Here is a 20,192-nt window from a genome sequence, read left to right on the forward strand (position 1 = left end):
AAAATGCAGAAATCCATTATGTTAATAGTATGTCATAGTTGCAAAGTTAAGCACCCGTAAGTAAAACAAAAACACCCCCCCCAAAAGGTGTGTAATATGTAATACTCCGTTTAATGGTCTTTCCACTAGCATTTTGCATTACTCAAATTATTTTATGCTCAAATTAGTTGAATTCTCAGGGCAGCTACCGGTAGTAGAAAACAGATCCCAGCTTTCAAAGGAAACTACATGGGCTGCATTTTCCCATGCTATGAGATTTGGCTGATGTTGCTTCTTTAAAACCTGTGTGCGGTCCAAGAATAGAGATGCGTGCATGGGCAAATGTATTGTGGAGAAGGCTTGTGGCTTACCCAAATGCAGCGGATATATGATGCACAAGTTGTATTTCCGTCACGTCCTTCAGAAGCTTCTATATTTTCAGCAGCTGAATGTTTAGTGGGTGACTAGTTCTCTATTGCTACTGCCGTACTTAGGAGGTTTCAGGGCATGTCTAAAAGGCCGTGGTACCCTGTGGTGCTTCTGCCCTGAGAATGAACCAATTAAATGGGGGGGGGTTTGATTTCTCCCATCTCCCAAGTTGGCTGCCTATAACTTGCAAAGTGGAGATTTCTGTGCTCTCTAGGACTGACCAGAAAGGATGGGGTTGGGTGTGAGCCAGCATCGTGCCATTCCAAACTGAATAGGTTGTGTGCCAGATAATTCATTTCTCCTTCAGACTTGGACCTGCAACACTCAGCAGTACAGAACTGGCCCTGGACCTCATTATCTAGACCTCTTACTGTCCCAGGAACAGCCGGGCACATGGAAATTGAAGCTTCTGAAACAAATAGAGATTGTAAAAGAGAAACATTGGCAAATTTACACTCAAAAGCACCAGGGCAACCTAATAGAGACCGCGGAGCTGGATTGGGATAATTTGTGGGGTAAACAAACCCACTAAAATCAGTATCAACTCATATACAAGAAAATACATAAAAAAAGAAAATACATTAAATTATTACAGTGGTACCTCGGTTTATGAACACAATTGGTTCCAGAAGTCTGTTCATAAACTGAAGCATTCATAAACTGAAGTGAACTTTCCCATTGAAAGTAATGGAAAGTGGATTAATCTGTTCCAGACGGTCCGCGGAGTACTCAGTCTGAAGCGTACTTAACCCGAAGCATGGGTGTAATTGGTTCCGGAAGTCTGTTCATAAACTGAAGCGTTCATAAACTGAAGCAAACTTTCCCATTGAAAGTAATGGAAAGTGGATTAATCTGTTTCAGACGGTCCGCGGAGTACTTAAACTGAAGCGTTCATAAACTGAAGCGAACTTTCCCATTGAAAGTAATGGAAAGTGAATTAATCCGTTCCAGATGGGTCCGCGGCGTTTGTAAACCGAAACTTCGTAAACCGAGGTGTTCAGAAACCGAGGTTCCACTGTACACTGATGGCATTTGACACCGTTACGATGTAGCTATATTAATGAAACAATCTTGCCATTATGCTGGAGAGGCTGCAATAGTATACAGTATAGGCACAGCATTTCACATGTGGTGGATGTGGGAACATATAAAACCCTTCTGGCAGAGGTTATGTACAGAAATAAGCTGTATTACGGGTTAACAAGTGAAAAGTACCCCAATTTGGGGATTATTAAATATTTTTTTAAAGAAGGGCAATCTGATCTTCATTATAAAGAACTAATTACTTAGCATGCATACGAGTGGCACAGAATTGGCAAGGATTGGAACATCTGTGTATCTCTCATTGGAAACCAAATGCATGACCTATTGCTTTATCAGAACAATTAACAAAGAGATTACATGCATTGAATAATACAATTGATATAGATGCTTTTGTTGAAATATGGAATCCATTTATGAAATAATTTTCTGATAACCCTGAAGAATGGCAGCCACCAAAATCACAGACTGGACTTTGGCAAACTTACATAGACTGATTCGTCCGGCAAGGGGTGGGGGTCGGGATAAATTGGATTCCCCCCCCCCCAGTAATTGTTATATAATACAGCCACCACCACCACAACCTCTTCTAGACCTGAAGACACTTGAGAAACTTTCCCTAGAGGACAGGATAAAGGGAACACAATAAATTGCATTGAAATCAATGAAAAGAAATTCAGCAAAGGAGTACGTTTAACAAACGGGAACATTTCATATCTGGCTTGGAAGAATGAAATGCACAATTTTGAAGGCTATTGTTACATCCCTTGATGATTTTGCCCATCACTCCCTATTGGAGAGTAAGTGTGGGAGGGTCCACCCCCATGGTTTGAACAAATGTACATGCAATAACTAGGGAAGGTAGTGCCTGATTTTTTTTCTTTTTCTTTTGGCAGACCTAATCTTCCTTCCAGTCTGATTGTCCCCCAAAGCTTTACATTATTGGTTTGTATCAACAGGCGCAGCTCCAGCAATTTTGGCAGAGCTGCTTCTCTTTTCTCAACCCAATGATCCAAAGTATAATTTTATCTGCTAGCTCGTGAGAGTTCGTTAAAGTGCTGAACATGTTTTGAGAAGGGATTGCTAATGCAAGGGATTATGGCTCTGCCTGGGGCATACATCAGGCAATAGAAATCTGTCTTCTGTGTCATGCTAAGAGGCTGGCATGTACCCTTCTTTCTATCACACTTCATTATTTAAATGCAATACATTATAGCAGCAGGTGGGAAAATGAAAATAATGAGCCAAAGAAATAGATTTCATTCAGAATTGAAGTACATTAAATGTCTCCAAGTGAAATCATTGACTTCTCTTTTTTAATCTAACTTTATAAGGGAATATTTTGATAAGCACAACTATATGCTTTTCTGTTCCTTCTCCTTTTTGTGTGCACAATAGGCTTCAGTGGTGTAGTCTTCAGTGTTCTAATCTTAATCCCATTGCTATCCTGAGATTCCAGCTATTTCCAGGTAATTCATTTTTAAAAATCTAAGGAACTGATGGCCTTTGCTCAGTCCTTACCTTGTTATCCTCTGTCAATAGGTAAACCTAATTATGGGTATCTAGTTTGATTTTTTTAAAAAATAAAATAAAAATCACAGTGGTTTACAACAGGAAAGGTAAAAGGTAAAGGACCCCTGGATGGTTAAGTCTAGTCAAAGGCAAATATGGGGTGCGGCACTCATCTCGCTTCAGGCCGAGGGAGTCTGCATTGGTCAACAGACAGCTTTCCGTGAAACATAAAACCAAACAATAAAATCATAAAAAATTAAAAACAAGGTAAAACAAAAAGAAGTTAAAGGCAAACATCAATAGACCCTTGTGAGGGACTCTTAATTGCCTGCACAGGACTGGTGGCATTTATCAGGCATTTAAAAGTTAAAGGTAAAGGGACCCCTGACCATTAGGTCCAGTCGTGACCGACTCTGGGGTTGCGCGCTCATCTCGCATTATTGGCCGAGGGAGCCGGCGTATAGCTTCCAGGTCATGTGGCCAGCATGACAAAGCCGCTTCTGGCAAACCAGAGCAGCACATGGAAACGCCGTTTACCTTCCCGCTGTAGCGGTTCCTATTTATCTACTTGCATTTTGACATGCTTTTGAACTGCTAGGTTGGCAGGAGCTGGGACCAAGCAACGGGAGCTCACCCCGTCACAGGGATTCGAACCGCTGATCAGCAAGCCCTAGGCTCAGTGGTTTAACCACAGCGCCACCTGGGTCCCAATTCAAAAGTTATCAGGCATTTAAAAGTTAGCACATAAAATATAGTTATAGTAATAGTGTAACACTTTTTCAGAACACAACATTAGAAAAGTAAACAGTGACCTTGACTCAATGTTTTAATTTTAGTGTGAGCATTTAAATAGACAGGTTCCTCAATAATAAGAGTTAGAATACTTTATTATTATATGGGTGGGGAGGACCTAATATGTTGTTTTAAATTAAAAAGAAGATGCGTTGTTTGGACATTCCTGGGTTTGTGTTGGCATCAAATGCTTTATCCCTATTCCTCAGGGGCATGTATTTGGTTTAAAATGCAGTAAACTGAACAGGCTCTTACAAAAAAACCAATCCCAGCTAAGTCAGAGGTGTCTGTAAATCTAATACCGAATTTAATGAGCCTATATAACTTGTCACTTGACATTTGGAATTTCTGTAGTGAAAGTGGGCACCTCCAGAGTTTTTATATATTGCCTCAGTTCTGATGAGGTGGTAGAATCAGCTTTTGTATCGCGTATCACCCTCCCAGGGGTACCATGTCCTGTTTCTAAGCACCTTGTTGTTTCTGTAGCAAATCTGACTATAGTGGTGGTCAAAACCTACATTTGCAGACCATGTATGATAAAGACCTTTGTTTGAAGGACATTTGCGCAACACTGTCCCAAGGAATACATTTCAGCATGCATTTCAGCTGTATTGGGGCAGCTGTCATTCTGAAATAAGCGTACAATATAAGCCTGAGATATAACTTGTGTGGGAAAACTTTGCCCTTCTTTCTGATGCAGCCCTTTTGTAGCTTCACTTGCTGGGATACAACTCCTTAATTATGAAAAATGGCCTCCTATAATAATGGCCATGGCCATATATCTGGGTGAGTTACAGAATTGGATGTTATAAGATTTGAGCTAGCTTCTGTAATAGTCTTAACCGATGAGTAATGCGAGTGTTGCTTTTGACACATTTTTTTTGGAAAGATGTATGAAAACCAGCACCAGCTGCCTCTGTGTGTGCAATAAATTTAAAGATCCAGCTCCATTCATCACTTCAAATCTATTCTCAATGTGCTTCCCTCAATAAAGCACATTCTTCAGAATTTCTGGCTTTTTCCGAAATGCCGCTTATGTGCTGGAGAAGCCTTGGTATTTGCACTGTTCTTTTTCCTACGCACAGTCATAAGAATGGTATGGTAATATTACACTTCTCTATTCGTAAGAGGATTTATTTGCCATTAGACAAATTTTGCACTGAAACCTGTCTCATTCTACAGAACTTCGCATACTGTGAACCTGCTTCTTTGATTATTATTATTTTTTAAATCAACTTTCTGGTCTTCATGGTGACCAACAGGTTAAATATAATACAGCAAATGCATGCTATAAATATTTAAGCAAGGCATTGAATATGTAGGACTTCCAGCAGATAGAATTTGTACTCAGGTACTAATAGCTAGCTGTCTCTCTTTTGCAAGACTTGGAAGAACAGATGATCCACTGACTTGCTGTGACTCCCTTTTGGCAATTCCTTTTATTTCCCTCCTTCAATTTTCCTTTGGAACACATATCTTCGAGGAGAGCTTTAGGGAGGTGAGGTTTGCAAAATGCTTGGATTTTTAAACCATTATGTGGGTATTCTTACTTAAGCCCTGTCATTATAGAGATTTGGATCCACTTCCTTCATTGTTGTGTATGTAACAATCCCTGGATTGCATGGTGTTTCTTATCTTAAATGTGGAACATCCCGTAGTTCAAGCCTGATCTACACATGAGACAGAAAGCATGTGGTAGAATCATGAGGTGGCTATACTATTTGCCGTACTATTTGATACTGCAGGTGGGTGATACCATTTTTGAAGGCTCCGCTGCATGTATATCCATGTAGGAAGAAAACTTATAGCAGAGAGATTTTTTTGCTGAGCTAGTTTTCTGCTTGCAAGTAATGGTTAAAGCAGGCATCCCCAAACTTCGGCCCTCCAGATGTTTGGGACTACAATTCCCATCATCCCTGACCACTGGTCCTGTTAGCTAGGGGTCATGGGAGTTGTAGGCCAAAACATCTGAAGGGCCGCAGTTTGGGGATTCCTGGGTTAAAGCATTCAAAAGAGGTGTGAAATAGTTCGGCCCAATTCACCACTTCATTCCCCTGTATGTGTAGACCCAGCCAAGGAGAAATATAGGGCAGATGCTATGCCTCCCATATTCCCACAATCTCCAGATATAGATCTTGGGGAAACAAGATAGTGGCATTTGTAATGTACAGTGTATACAGTATCTCAATCCTTATAACAATAGGAACAGAGGGAGCTATTCCAGATTGTTGTCCTCCTGATGTCTACTCTGACAGGCAGTGGCTCTCTAGGGTCAAACCTATTCACCTGCTAGCTGATCTTTTTAACTGCAGGTGCCAGGGATTGAAGGCATGCCAAAGCCATGTGCTCTGGCACTGAGCTATTCTGTTCCTAAATCCTATAATAATGTAGTTTATCATTCTACCCCTATTACAGTTGGAAGATCAAGGCTGGGGAAGAGTGATTTGCCTGCCTAAGTGAAGAGATTTGTGCAGGATCAGAGAAGGTGCTGGCTTGGGCCTCTTAATAATACTGCACCAGGTTTTTGTCAAGGAGAGAACGACTCCCTCCCTATTTTAGGGTCTCTGCACCTAGTGAATTCATAGCTGAGGCAAGATTTGATGTGACACCTTCTCAGCTCAAGACTCTTAACCATTAAAGTTCACTATGTCAGGGAAATGGACTACGTCAGTTGTCTTCAGGCTTTGTAAACTTGGTTTCCACCCTATATCTATCTGTCTGTCTGTCTGTCTGTCCGCTATTCTCTTCCTTTCACATCTTTCCAATATGATGAGCTATGAAAGAGGGCAGCTGGCCTCCTTTACCTTTAATAGAGGAGATTTTGTGGGTGCAGCTTGTGGAGATGAGAGAAGCTTTATGCGCTGAAATTATTCTGCCTCCCTTTACCTTTATAAGGTAGCCCCTGATCACTACATTTGGGCTTTTTCTTTCTCTGCTTCTGAAAGAGCGTCGTCTTCTTCTTTGGCGATCACTCGTAGCTGAGTAAGATTGTCTTCCATAAACACGGTTTTACAACGAGTCCATAAGTGACCGTGGAGGCCAATTCTGGATCCACACATCCTTCCACAGTGGGGACATTGGTTTCCGGGTGGGAGTTGATCACGGTGTGGATTTGCCAAGCACGTTTCTCCCTTGCGTCCTGAGTTTGAGTGTCTTCAAAGATGAGTTGTCTTGGAGATAGGCCATGAGGTTGTATTCTGTTTGCATAAGGATATGGGGGAACTTTGAACTTTCCTCCCTCCTCTTTCTGATTCCACTGTGCTTGCTGTTATGCAACCTGTGGAGTGGGCCTGCATAGTTCATAGAGGCATGCAGACTCCTGTTGCTGTATATTCATAAGCTGCACCAACAGAGTTTGATTTGTGTAGGCAGACTTTGCCTGCAAAGAGCCAAAGCCTCTTGAGAGTTGTGTGGGCAGGAGTGCACACACTGCGGAGGAGAGAAGGAGGGGAATTGAAAAACACACACTTTACAAACAGGAGATGTAAAGCCTGGTATTCCCTGGCTGCAAGGATCTAAGAATTCCACTTCGCCATGGATACAACAGCGCTCTCATTGCTCTGTTCCCACTTAGCTATTATCTAAGTTAGAAGAATATCTGAAATAAGAGGGGAGATGGGGAGAGCATAACAGGGACAGGCATCAATAGGGCTTGTGGTCTGTGGCTCTTTTGGAAGCAGGCTCTTGTTAGAATACCAGATTCCCGCATTTGAGTGTGGGCGAAGGGAGACACAGGAGGGGCATCTCACTCAGCTTGATATTAGCACTGAAATAAATAATAAACAGTTAACAACACAAACTCCTCTGTGAAGCCTTGTGGAGCTTTGCCTTTGAGTTCCGTAGCGCCAATCCCAACGTTATAGCAGCAGACATGTTTACCACCTATACAGAAAATTCCTGAAGTGTGGTGGTGCTAGACTTTTTATTAAAGATTTCTTGAATTACAAAGGTGTGTGTAGTGTCACTCATATTTTAACATGTATCATTTTTGCAAAACAGTTTCATTTGTTAAGACACTAAGAAGAAAGAGGGGAAAACAAGGTAGATAGGGGATGGGAGGGTGGATGGGGGTGAGAGTAGGTGACTATGTTTCTGTTTTGCTTAATATATGTAGGGCTTGATGTCAGCTTTGTTTGTATTGGTACTCCTTGTGTTCTTTTGATGGTGAGAGAGATTTGGGTTGGCCAAGGGGGGTGTAGTTGTTCATTTGTGATTGGCTATGATGGTCTTTGTTTTCATGTGTGAGTGGGGTGGGTGGGTATTTTTGGGTTAGGTTAGCCATACTGCCCACACCCTACATTTGAAGCATGTTTGCACCACTTGTTAAATTTGTACTACAGTTCCCAGGGTTCTTTGAAGGAAAGCAATGGCTCCTAGCTTTCTCCAAAGAATTCTGGGAATTGTAGTACAAATTTAACAAACAAACAATAATAGTTTGTCAAGGGTGCTGATAACTCGTGGCACCCATGAGAAACTTACAGTTCCCTGAATTCTTTACCATGACTGTTAAAATGGCATGAGAGTACTTTAAATGTCTGGTGTGTATGTGAATACTTTGTTTGCAGCAAGGAGCACGGATAAAAACATGGCAGACTTGCTTTAAAATGTTAAATGGTCCTAGGAGCAACTAATCAAGTGAAGAGTGTCCATGTAATGCCACTGTCTGAGCATCCTTGAAGGACCATAGCAATCTGCTTTCAGCAGCTGGTTAACTTGCAAGGAGCTAGCTTCTCCTGGGCATTTGCCAAAGGCCTCACTCGAACACATTTTGGAAACAAATCAAGACATTTCTGCTTGGGTTAAAATTGGCATCTCTGTGTGTGCAGGATAGTGTATTTAAAAACATACTTTTGAAAAACAACACAGATTGGTACCCACTGAAAAACTCTTTTTTTTGGGGGGGGGGTGTAACTCACCAGCCCAAATACCTAAGATAATGCATTTATTTTGACAAGCCAAGGGAGTTTTAAAGCATAAGGCCTACTGTGGTTGTCCTTGTTTGAGCTGTGCTCACAGTCCAGCACAAAGCAGTTGTAGATAGTAGTGCAGAGTTGGTCTGACCTTTTATTTTAAATTTCTGTGCACCAGATTTTAGCAGGCAGTTACTTCTTGTGAGCTTGGTGCCCCCAGGTGCAGAAGTCTCCATCCTTGGACCTGATCTGTTTTACCGTTAGAGTTTTTACTGTGGTAGAAATTACCAAGAACAAAAGACACACCTATTTCTTCTATTCTAAAGGGTGTATTGATTTGTTTTTATTTTACTGTTTCATTTGCTTATAAACGACACAATACCAGCCATTGCTGAGCGCTTTAAAGCCTCATTGGTTTCACTGAAAAGAAAGTTAAGTATCAGCCCTTGAGGCGACATACAGAAGTACATTTCAAATGTGCCTTTTTTTCTTTACATAGCATGCTTCTGTGTATTTTACACAGAGAGGCAACTTGTCAGCCATTCATGAATGTGGTACAGGAACATTTCTGGTGGTTGGGTGTCTCCTCTCGGGTACAAAATATTTATGGTGATAGAAGCCGTGGCCCAAATTTAAAATGTATTATTTTGTGAAAGCCCCATGATATCTTTTCTCCCTGTTCTTTTAGTGAGCAAGATTGAACTTTTAAGGACCTGAGACTTGAGTTTAGATTCTGTTTTTAGCCTGATTCTCATCTGGATATGTGCTATGTGTGTCTTAAATAGTAACTCACTTTGGAGTCAGACCGCTCTTAGCTAAAATGTAGAGCATCAGAGATAGCTATAAATGCAATTGCTTTCCATGTAGACACAATTTAGTCTTTTAAGCTGCAATAGTCTTTAGTGGATGTCTAGTCATTTCATTTAATCACCCCATAGCACTTAGAATCTTGTCCTGGTAATGTCAGCACTATTTAATTACCACCATAAACACCATCCCGATACTCCTAACATAGGAAGTTGCCTTATACTGAGTCCCTCTAGTTCACTATTGTCCTCACTGACTGGCAGCAGCTCTCCAAGGTTTTAGGCAGGAGCTTTTCCCACTCCTACTTGGAGGCGCTGGGGATTGAACCAAGGGCCTTCTGCATGCAAAGCAGCTGCTCTACCAGAGAACTAGGGTCCTTTGCCACAGTGAACAGAAACTAAGAACCTTATATAAGATGTGCAATAAAATGGGTGTTGGTAGTGGCTCCCTTGGGGAACACTGTAGCTTATTTAGCATGATATGTTTGTGGCCCATTGGTGATATGGTACAGTAGAAGCCTAATTCTGTAGTCAGAGAGCGCACATTACAGCAACCCCCTGTCCGGTCAGTGCTTTGATGGGAGACCACAGGGGACCCTGTGTGTGCTAATTTATTGGAAGGAAAGTAGAGATAAATGAGTAACTACCTCTCTCCCACCCCGTCCCAAAAAACCCTCCAACCAAATCAACCAAACTTGATCAGAGAATGCTGGTTGCTGTGGGAAAGCTGAGTACAATGGGCAAGACACTGTATTGTCAGTTCTGCTAAACAATCAAACTGCTCCCCCCCCTCTTTTTTAAAGATTCAACATGAGAACGAGCACCCCCATGGCAGCTGTATTGTGCAGACTGCACTCTCCCATTTTAAGCAATGCACCAACTGGCAATACTGAATTATTAAAATCACTGATGAAGTGGCAGCGGGAGAAGTGGCAGAGTAAAATTAATACAATCCAGTCCAACCCTGTAGCTTGCTCAGCTGGAATAAGAATGTGCATCTTGAGAACTTGAGCAGTGTGCGTGGTCAGTGAGCAGTAAGCTGTAAATTGCTATAGCGAGCATCCGAATTAATACTGGCATTCTGATCATCCTTTCCAAAAGCTTGCATATTATTTATGGTGCACTGAGACTTGGATGCAGAGCCTCTATGCAGCTGAAAATAAAAAATTAATGGAACAGTATGAGCCAGACAATTCCTGCCTTACCAATAGCCCTCCTCCTGTTTATTTTACACAGTTCGCACCATGTTGTGTCACAAGCAAAGAGCAAAAGTGAAGGAGTATAAGAACCACAATGTCTGTTTGGTGGGGAGCTTGTGCAGGTTGAACAGCATTACATGCTACAAAAAAATGGAGAAGGCAAGAACCCTTAAGAGTCACGAGCCGGTGTAGAGATCAGTCTATTCCTTAAAAATCAGTTCACATACTGACCCAGCCAAAAGTCACTGGCCCAGTTTGGATGATTATATGTTGGCTTAATAAGCCCAGATAAGCATGAGACTTTTACCAGTAGCACACTCTGTCTCCATGCTGCTCCTTCCCTCCATAGTTCATTGGGAACTATGGTTGGCAACAACTCAGGATCTTAAACCTTTGCTTGTTCTGACCTGGTGAATATATCGGTACTTTTCCCTGGTTTGACTGAAACTCTGATTAATAGCAGACTTCCAAGTTTAATTGTGGCATGTTGAGGATGGAGGGAAAGTTGCACAACAGTTCTAAGCATATTACTAGGCAACTCCAATTCACCACTCCAAACTCCAAGCAGTCTTTTTTTTATCTTGACTTCTGCCTTTAAAAAACATCTTATTTTGTGTGATTTGGATGCAGATTTGTAAACTAATTTATGGGTTGTGAAATCACCCACCCAGGTGATTCGCTAGGTATTGATCTGTGTTTAAAACTGATTTAACAGTCATTCCACAGTACAGAATTTGACATAGTCATTAATTTCAAGTATTGTTCAATTGAATTTTCTGAGTGCTAAAGTCGAAATAGATTTTTGGATATAACCCAAGTAAATATTTGACTGTTTTATATGACTAATACATACTTGTCCATCCTACTTCATTTTAATCTTCTCTCTCTACTGTAGGCCCATGAACCTTTCTGCTTTAAAGACCTTTAAAGGTCTTGTAGAATGTTCTGCAGTAGAAACAGCACCACCCCGCTTTGCACTTGAGCTTCCACTGAATTTTATCCCCAATCAGAGGATTGTAATCAAATACGTCCACTGTTCTGTTTTGCAATTGGCTCTTAAGTCTTCATCTTCTGCACCATGCCTCTTAGTCTCCGTTAGCAGCAATCTGTTAGAAACTATCATTTTGTTCATATTCAATGGAAGTAATATTCTCTTCTTTCTTTTTAGCCAAGAGGAGTTACCTGTCCATGATGCAGCAACAGAGAGGGTAAGTTCTTCATCTCTCACTTTAAATGATCAGTGATTGTTCTACTCAGTGCCAAAGTTATATGTGGGCAGATCATTGAGCATATGAAGCTGTCTTGAGTCAGACCATGACTCAAGGCTAGTGCTATCTGCTCCGACTGGCAGTGCTTCTTCTAGGTCTCAGGCAGTGATCATTGCCAGCCCTTCGACCTGCAATTCTGTAACTGGAGATATTGGAGAGTGTAGCTGGTGCACAGAAAGTGTCTTATACTGAAGCAGAACATTGATTATACTATGTTATATACACCAGGGGTAGGAACGTGGCCTCCTCCGGTTGTTGTTGGTCTCCATCTCTGACTAGCATGGACAGTGGTCAAGGGCAATGGTTGGGAGTTGCATTACAGCAATACAGTGGTGCCTCGCTTAATGAACGCCCTGTAAGATGAAATTTTCGCTTAAAGAAAGGATTTTTCTAGCGGAGGTTGCCTTGCTAGACGAATTCGTTTTACGAAAAATTCGTCTAGCAAATCACGGTTTCCCATAGGAATGCATTGAAATTCAATTAATGCGTTCCTATGGGCAAAAATTTTTTTCCAAAAAAATTCAATGCATTCCTATGGGATTCGCTAGACGAATTTTTCGTTATAAGAATAGACCCGTGGAACGAATTAAATTCGTCTAGCGAGGCACCACTGTAGCTGGAAAGCACCACATTGGCTGCCTCTGGTACTCCTTTGTCTACAGTAACTGTCAGCGACTCGCTAGAGTTTCAGACAGACATTCCCAGGGCTACCTGCAAATGCAGAGATTGAACGTGGGACTTTCTGCAGGCAAAGTGTGTATTCCAGCATTTGAGTTGGACTGAGTTCCAACAGAAGACTGGGAAATTACTGTTTACGCAGGGGCGGACTTTGGTGTGATGGTGCCCCAAGCTAAGCCAAAATTTGGTGTCCCTTACCCAGCTCTCGCACCGTGCCGGGCTTTAGGAAGGAGGCATGAGGACTCTGGCAGAGTCCTAGAGCGCCCCCCCTTCCCAGCTGGACAAGTGCTAACTCGGCTTAGGGAAGGAGGCGGGAGGACTCTAGGACCGTGTCAGAGCCCTCACACTTCCTTCCCATAGCCAGGCAAGTGCTTATCGATTTATGTTGCACAATCTGCATGGTGTTTTGGCCCAAACCTTGTGTGCTGAAGACTTACTTGTGCCAACAAATTCCACCACCCTCTCTGCATTCCACAGATTACATCATTCTTAGACTTGGCTGTGCTGCAGCTGAGGCTGCTGTGAGTCAAATTTAGCGCTCTCTGTTAGATGTTCCTATTAAACCGATTTCCTTGTTCGTGAAATCTCTCAAAAGTGCCCCTCTTACTCAGATGCGGCAAGCTACTTTTTCTGCCCTTGCTCTTGGTGATTATATGGCATTGAGTGTCGTCAAAAGAAGGCAGTTTATGTAGTCCCCTTAGAGCTGTTAACACTCCTAGGATCAACTGAAAGGTCACTTGCCAAGAGGATGCTGAGCCCTGCTAGTCTGGGAAGGTGGAAGAACCACTTGTGTTCTTTTTGCAGCTGTTTGCTGAGATTCTACTTAATTAAGCCTCTTTAAATTACACCTAGTCCAGGATGCTCTCTAACTTAAATGCCCTCTGAAAACTTTTGCTCTTATCTGAAGAGCCAGAAGCTATTTTCATCTAATATATGGGAGAATAGAAAATAGGGCCTTTTGTTACTACTTTAAAAACTTTAGGAGAATTTAGGGCTGAATTTTGCATACTCCATAATTCCACCAGTATATCCTTTGTGCAGGTTTTAGCAGAGATTTTTGACCTTGCATTTTTGGTTGCATCCATTGCAGTGGTACCTCAGGTTACAAACACCTCGGGTTACAAACACTTCAGGTTACAGACTCTGCTAACCTGGAAATAGTACTTCGGGTTAAGAACTTTGCCCCAGGATGAGAACAGAAATCACATGGCGGCAGCAGGAGGCCCCATTAGCTAAAGTGGTACCTCAGGTTAAGAACGGACCTCCAGAACGAATTAAGTTCGTTACCAGAGGTACCACTGTATTTGACTTATACTTGACTTTCAGATGGAAATGATGAAAGTTTGTGGGTAGGAGCAATTCCCAGTAATTGCTGGGTTGTTGCTACTTCTCTTTTTTGCATAATCTGTAATCTTATAGCCAATGATTTTAGGAAAGAGGAAATTGGGGTGTTAAATGTTGAAATCACAACTTACCAACTACTGTAATCAGCATTTGCTCTAATTGTGCATTGGAGTGTTTTGATAAACTGTAGAACATAAGAGTCAGGAGAAGGAGCTGATTACAGAGGCTAAGGGCTGGTCTTCATGAAAAAGTTCAAGACGTGTGCCCAGAACTTACGTATCTCTTATGTATCCTGTACCCCCCAAAAAACATAAAGACGGTGCATGTTCCCAGTGCTATGGTCACAAGTTTATGAAGCCTTTTGTGTACCCAAAACATGACTTTTGGTCATTACCCAGAAATTGCAACTCAACTCAATTCAAAGTAAAGTTTACAAGAAACTAGGGAAATGAGCTGCTTAAGCAAATATCTACTCCTAACATCTGTCTGCTTGTCACTTGTGGGTGGAATATCAATATTTCTGAAGTTTAGCTATGCTAGGACTACTTAAGACAGGCTTCCTCAAACTCGGCTCTCCAGATGTTTTGAGACTACAATTCCCACCATCCCTGACCACTGGCCCTGCTAGCTAGGGATCATGGGAGTTGTAGGCTAAAAACATCTGGAGGGCCGAGTTTGAGGAAGCCTGACTTAAGACTTTGGGGAACATCAGTGTAAAAGCTCTTTGGGACTGTTTTTTATTTTATTTACAGGAGTGTTTATAAACTGCCAAGTAATAAGAAAAATATCATGCTGGTGCACCATAAATTTATTAAAACATCATAAAATTATAGAATAATAAAATACAGAATGACTAACACTGAACTGAACAAATTCTCTAAAAACTGTTGGCAGTCAGGGGAGAAAAAAAATAAGGTTGCAGGTGTTCGTCTGATTTCAGTAGTAACACTGTTCCAAAATACAGGTGTCACTGTAAGATCAGGGAGATCTCTGATTCACATATGCAAAGGAGAGAGGAGGGTACCGGAAGTCCATTATAGCTATGCTATACAGAAGCTGCAAAAGGATCTTCGCTGAAATACTCAGGGAGCTATTGATAAATCTCCAATTTTTAAGCCAGCGAAAAAACTGTCCTGAATAGCATATTTGGGAAGCATTGCTGCAGAAGCTAAAAGTTGTTGCCCACAATTTATGATGCAGTCAACTAGCTGGGGAACAAAACTCACTAAAATGCATTGCTGCACATTTAGTTTCTTGCACATTCTCTTGTGGAAGTCAAGTGTGTGCTATTTTCTCTGAGAGTGCGCATTAGTGGGAAGAATCTCTGCTTAACATAATATAAAGTTACTATGAAATTGTAGGGATTCAGATAAGACCCTTCCTAAACACTGTTACAAAATGTTTTCGTTGGGTAGACTTTGCTTGATGAACGAATGCAAACCTTCCATAGGTATTTATCAGCAAAAGGAAAGATTATAGCATGCACAGTGGCTCTGTTCCATTTAAGTGTTGTGAAGTGGTCTTAAATTACTGTAATTATGTCTGTCTTTTGAATAACCTGTTGTTGCTTAGTATCTCTTTGCAGTGCAATGCTTTGATTAGGCTGTACAGTGGCATTTAAAATAAACTCCACATCTCCAATGGGTGTGGCAAAGTACAGAGTGGAGTACTGTACATAATTTTCATTGTAACTTTTACTGGTCAGAATCTGGAGGTTGTTATATGGGAGATAATCCAAACTTCGTATGTACAGTTAAGTAGGTATTTCTGGAATGGGCAGGTTCAGGGTGAAACTGACTTATCTACACATTAAGTGGCTGCTGTTGGCATCAATCTGTCTTGGAAGACAATGGAGTGTACTTTGGGGGTGAAGTCAAACCACTCTGTTAGTAGCACCAAAGTGATCTCCCAGGATGCAAGCTTTGGCAGTATGTATGGAGGTCCTATGACAAGACCCCTCGCTGATGTGGTCCAGAGGCAAGCAGAGTGATATGTTTGGCACCAGCTTGGCTGCAGAAGAATTCTGTTTTTATTGCTTATTGTATTAAAATTTGAATACCATTTGATTTTTTTTAAAAAAAATTATGCACAGCACATAATTTCTAAACAGGCAGGAAACTAATTAAGTGGTCGGCCAAAACCACCAGCAGCTTCCAAGTTATCCAGAAGAAAAATGCTCGGGGACCATTCACTTAGAGTAGAAGCTTTGCAAGAAGGAGGTCCCAGGTCTGACCCTTGGCATCTCCAGCTAAAGCAACCAGGTGGCAGGTGCTGGGAAAGCCTTCTTCCTGAGGCTCCCCAAGTGTCACTGCTGGCCAGAGGAAACAATAGAAGACTAGCTGAGAAACAACCACGTGGTCACTGCCAGTTGAAGGCATATTGCAGGGGGCAACAAACCTTTTCAGCAGGGGGCTGGTCCACTGTTGTTGTGGGGGGCTGGACTATATTTTTTTGGGGGGGGGGGAAATGAACGAATTCCTATGCCCCAGAAATAACCCAGAGATGCATTTTAAATAAAAGCACACATTAGAAGGCGATTGGGCTGGATCTGGCCCCCAGGCCTTAGTTTGCCTACCCATGGCTTATTGCTTAATTCTGCTTCAGTTTAGATTTATAGGTGGCCTTATTTGCAAATATTATTTGTATTTTGATTTTTAATTTAATTTCTAATTTAATACGTGCTTTTCCTCCTTAGCCCCTCTGTATTGGTTGGACATGATCAGCATCATGTTAAGGCTGGGGAGAAGAAACCCCAACATATTTCATTTGCATTTGATTTATAATACTTGCCATTGATTTTTCTGATATGAAATGCGTAGCTGCGTCTGTTCCTAAATGCCTGTAAATGTCCAAACATTCTTTAGTACAGGTGAGATGAAGGGAATAATGCACTCTAATTTTATTTTCAGCAAAAGCAGCTTGAAATTGAAAGAACTACAAAATGGCTGAAGATGTTGAAAAGCTGGGAGAAATACAAGAACACAGAAAAGGTAAAGTTAAAGTGCTTCCACAGGCAGTTGCATTTACTGAATGCAACAGTATTAAATTGGATTCTGTGATGCCGGGCTTTCATTTTTCTCTATCATAGCTTTCATTATAGCATTCATTTTAAACAACAAATGCACAAAGAGCCTTCCATTCAGCTAGTTTCCAAGAGTCTCATTGCTCTGGAAGTTAAGCCACAGAAGAATAATTGCTTAGGAAGTACCAATTTTATAATTGTGCAGTAGGAATGGAGATGGTGAACACAAGCAGAAAGTCTTGAAGTTTCACTTAAATGTGTGCATGTTTTGGTTTTTAAAAAAATAAAAAACCCAATATTCACTGGTAACATTCAGCCTATTCTCTCTCTCTTGTGTGCACACAAATCCCTCCCTGGTGTGTTGATCTTCTCATGCTGCAAGATTCTGAAAGGCATTGATGCAAAAATAATAATGTTTCAGGAAATACATACGCATTACTATACATCAGTGTTATAGCTCAGTTAGTAGACTGTGATATTTTAAATCTCAGAGTCATTGCTTTGAGCCCCATGTTGGGCAAAAATAAATAAAAAATCCTTGCATTGCAGGCGGTTGGACTAGATTATTTACTTATTTGTTTATTTCTTTGAATGTAATCCTGCTGGTAGGGGTTGTCTTGTTTTGATTTTATATTGGCCATTCTGGGAGCCTTTTTGGCTGATGAGCATGAGGCACAAATGCTCTAAATAAATAATAAATAATATGTAAATGCCTGAAGGAGTGGCTACTACCCTACCCAACCAATTTAGGCCAGTATTTTTCAGATCTGCTGAGTGCCTCTGCCTTCAGAGATGAGGCCGGTGCCAACTACCGGTAGGGCGTTTTTGGCTATGGTGCCCAGTTTATAGAGTAGTCTTCCCAGAGAACCTCACTTGGCACCAATGTTTATGTCATAGGTGCCAGATGAAAACCTCTCTGTATGTTTATGTTATATGTATATGTATATGTGGGGATTTGAACCCTGGCTTCCCCAGGTCATAGTCCAACCCTCTTAACTGTTACGCCACACTGGCTCATGAACATTCCACATGCTCAAAGGAAGCTTTCTAGCTATAGAATGTCGACAGGCAGTGAAGCTTCCATGGTAGAGTCTAAGGAGAAGGAGGAGCTTCGCATCTAGCAGGAAATACAACCAGTTTGTCTGTAGGAAGTGGGTTGGAGGTGCTGAGGTTTGAGGGAAAGAGAAGAGCAGGAGAAGATGGTCTGGGAGGAAATCCAAGCGGGACAGAAGGGACTTGCACTGTTGGATAGAAATGTACAGGAAAGGAAGATTTGCAAGATGGGAGGGATATATAGCAATTTGCTCTTGGTCATATTTCTCTTTGCCAAAGGGCAGAATCCTGATTTATCCGATTTGGGTCGAAAGTGCTAAGAAATGGGCTTGGACCATCACTATGTTTAACGGTGTCCATCTAACAGAAATAACAGGGTTCTTGTAGATGCAAAAACATTCTTTCTTTCCTCTCCTAACTGCCCACAAACCAGTTATGTACAAGTGCAAAATTTGAGACCCCCAACCCCCCAATTTCCATGTTGGGCATGTTTTGGAACTACTTTCCTTTTAATAATCCCATTAAAATTTATTATTATTATTATTATTATTATTATTATTATTCTCCTACTACAGCAGCCATTGTATTAACTGGTACATGTTTTGTGTGCTGCATTGAAAAAGAACCTCAGAAACTTAAGCACATTGCACCAATTTGTGATACAGCCCTTTCTCTCTGGAGGCTCTTACTATTCAAAATGTTTTACTATTTAGCCTCCCTCCCCCCCCCTCCCTCCCTCCCTTTGTTGGTCTTTTCTAAAGTTGGGAAGATAAATGCTGGCAAAGGCATTTAAGGACGTTGAAGCTGTTCTGTGGAATGTAAGGGAAGGAAACATTCACTATTATTTTATTAGAATGGTCCCTATCACGCCGATTTGGCAAAGTTTTTGAAAATGGATGATATGCCTTGTGCAGTCTTGGCCAAGCCTCGATCTTGACTTCAGCTTCCTATCTCTAAAATGGGCATAAGTTATTGCCTTAACTTGCAGCATTGTTCGGAGCACAAGGACAGCAAAAACTTCTAAAGCACTTCTTAAATCTTGTGTGCTACATAATATATAAATTGTAGAGAGGGAAGTACCCTGTTTCTCATATTTTAAGACATACCCATAAAATAAGCCACAGCAGGATTTTTAAGCATTCAAGGAATATAAGCCATACCCCGAAAATAAGACATAGTGATGGGCGCAGCAGCAATGCCGGCTGCGGCAGGAGGAGGAGGAAAAAAATAAGACATCCCTTGAAAATAAGCCATAGTGTGTTTTTTTGAGGAAAAAATAAATATAAGACATGTCTTATAATATGAGAAACACGGTACTTGTTCAACACGCCCCCTCCCTAACATGCGTGCGCGGCACACACGCCCCAACAGCCAATAACCTGCAACCTTTCTTTAGTTGCCTAGGGAATCAACACGTTTGCCTCTCCCGTGTGCTGCTTGACAGCCCTTCTTGACCTGGTGCTTTTGAGTTTATGTGTTTGCATCTTAATTATATCCTGCAGCTGAGATAGGGCATATCAAGCCATCAATCACGGCAGGCATTAAAGCCTCCTTTGTCCTGGTGTGACCATTACTTCCAGGGTGCCTTGAATAAAAATGTCATTCACTGTATTCACATTCAAATGTCTTCTTTGCTGTGCCATCTGACTCACTTGTTGATGGAGTAGCTCTCTGACTGAGAGAAAAGAAATAAGGAAGCATCAGGGAGGAGGGGGGAGAAACTGCCAGGCTTGAGGTAGCTGAAAATAATTTAGAGTTTATTGAGAGACTCTGTGTCAAATTGGCCCCTTGTTCCCCATTCCCCTGTCCATAGCTTCCAAAGAATAAATAAAAGCGTCTCTGAGATTCAGAAGGAGATAGCAGCAAGGCTTCCTCTTGCTGTCCCATCTCCAATTCACGCAGAATTCAATGAATGAGGCTCCATATGGTGTGAAGCCTCCACGTGACTGTAGTAGCTATGGGTTCTAGCAGCTGCTACAGCCACTTACAGATCACTTCTGTTTATTTATTGTATTTAGATAACTCCATGTAACCAAGCTTACAACGAGAATCAAAATTAAAAATGGATCCAGCAAAACATATACAAACAATACAATAATAAGTGGCAAAGAGAACACTGATTAGCCCTTCCAACCCTCTTTGTGAGCAGTTTCCAGCTA

At 41.5% G+C, this 20,192-nt stretch overlaps 1 protein-coding gene across 10 annotated transcripts in view; it reads left to right on the forward strand.

Moving 5' to 3' along the window:
- USP6NL (USP6 N-terminal like) overlaps positions 1 to 20,192 on the forward strand; it is a 145,224-nt gene that overhangs the window by 81,819 nt on the left and 43,213 nt on the right. For all 10 annotated transcript variants that reach the window (XM_035128060.3, XM_035128063.3, XM_088652495.1 and 7 more), the window contains 2 exons: positions 11,837 to 11,876; positions 16,868 to 16,948. In XM_035128060.3, coding sequence (XP_034983951.1) covers positions 11,837 to 11,876; positions 16,868 to 16,948 — 121 coding nt within the window. The remainder of the gene's footprint in view (positions 1 to 11,836; positions 11,877 to 16,867; positions 16,949 to 20,192) is intronic.

The sequence above is a fragment of the Zootoca vivipara genome, chromosome 9 (genome assembly GCF_965207765.1).
Source record: "Zootoca vivipara chromosome 9, rZooViv2.hap1.1, whole genome shotgun sequence".
Taxonomy (NCBI): Eukaryota; Metazoa; Chordata; class Lepidosauria; order Squamata; family Lacertidae; genus Zootoca; species Zootoca vivipara.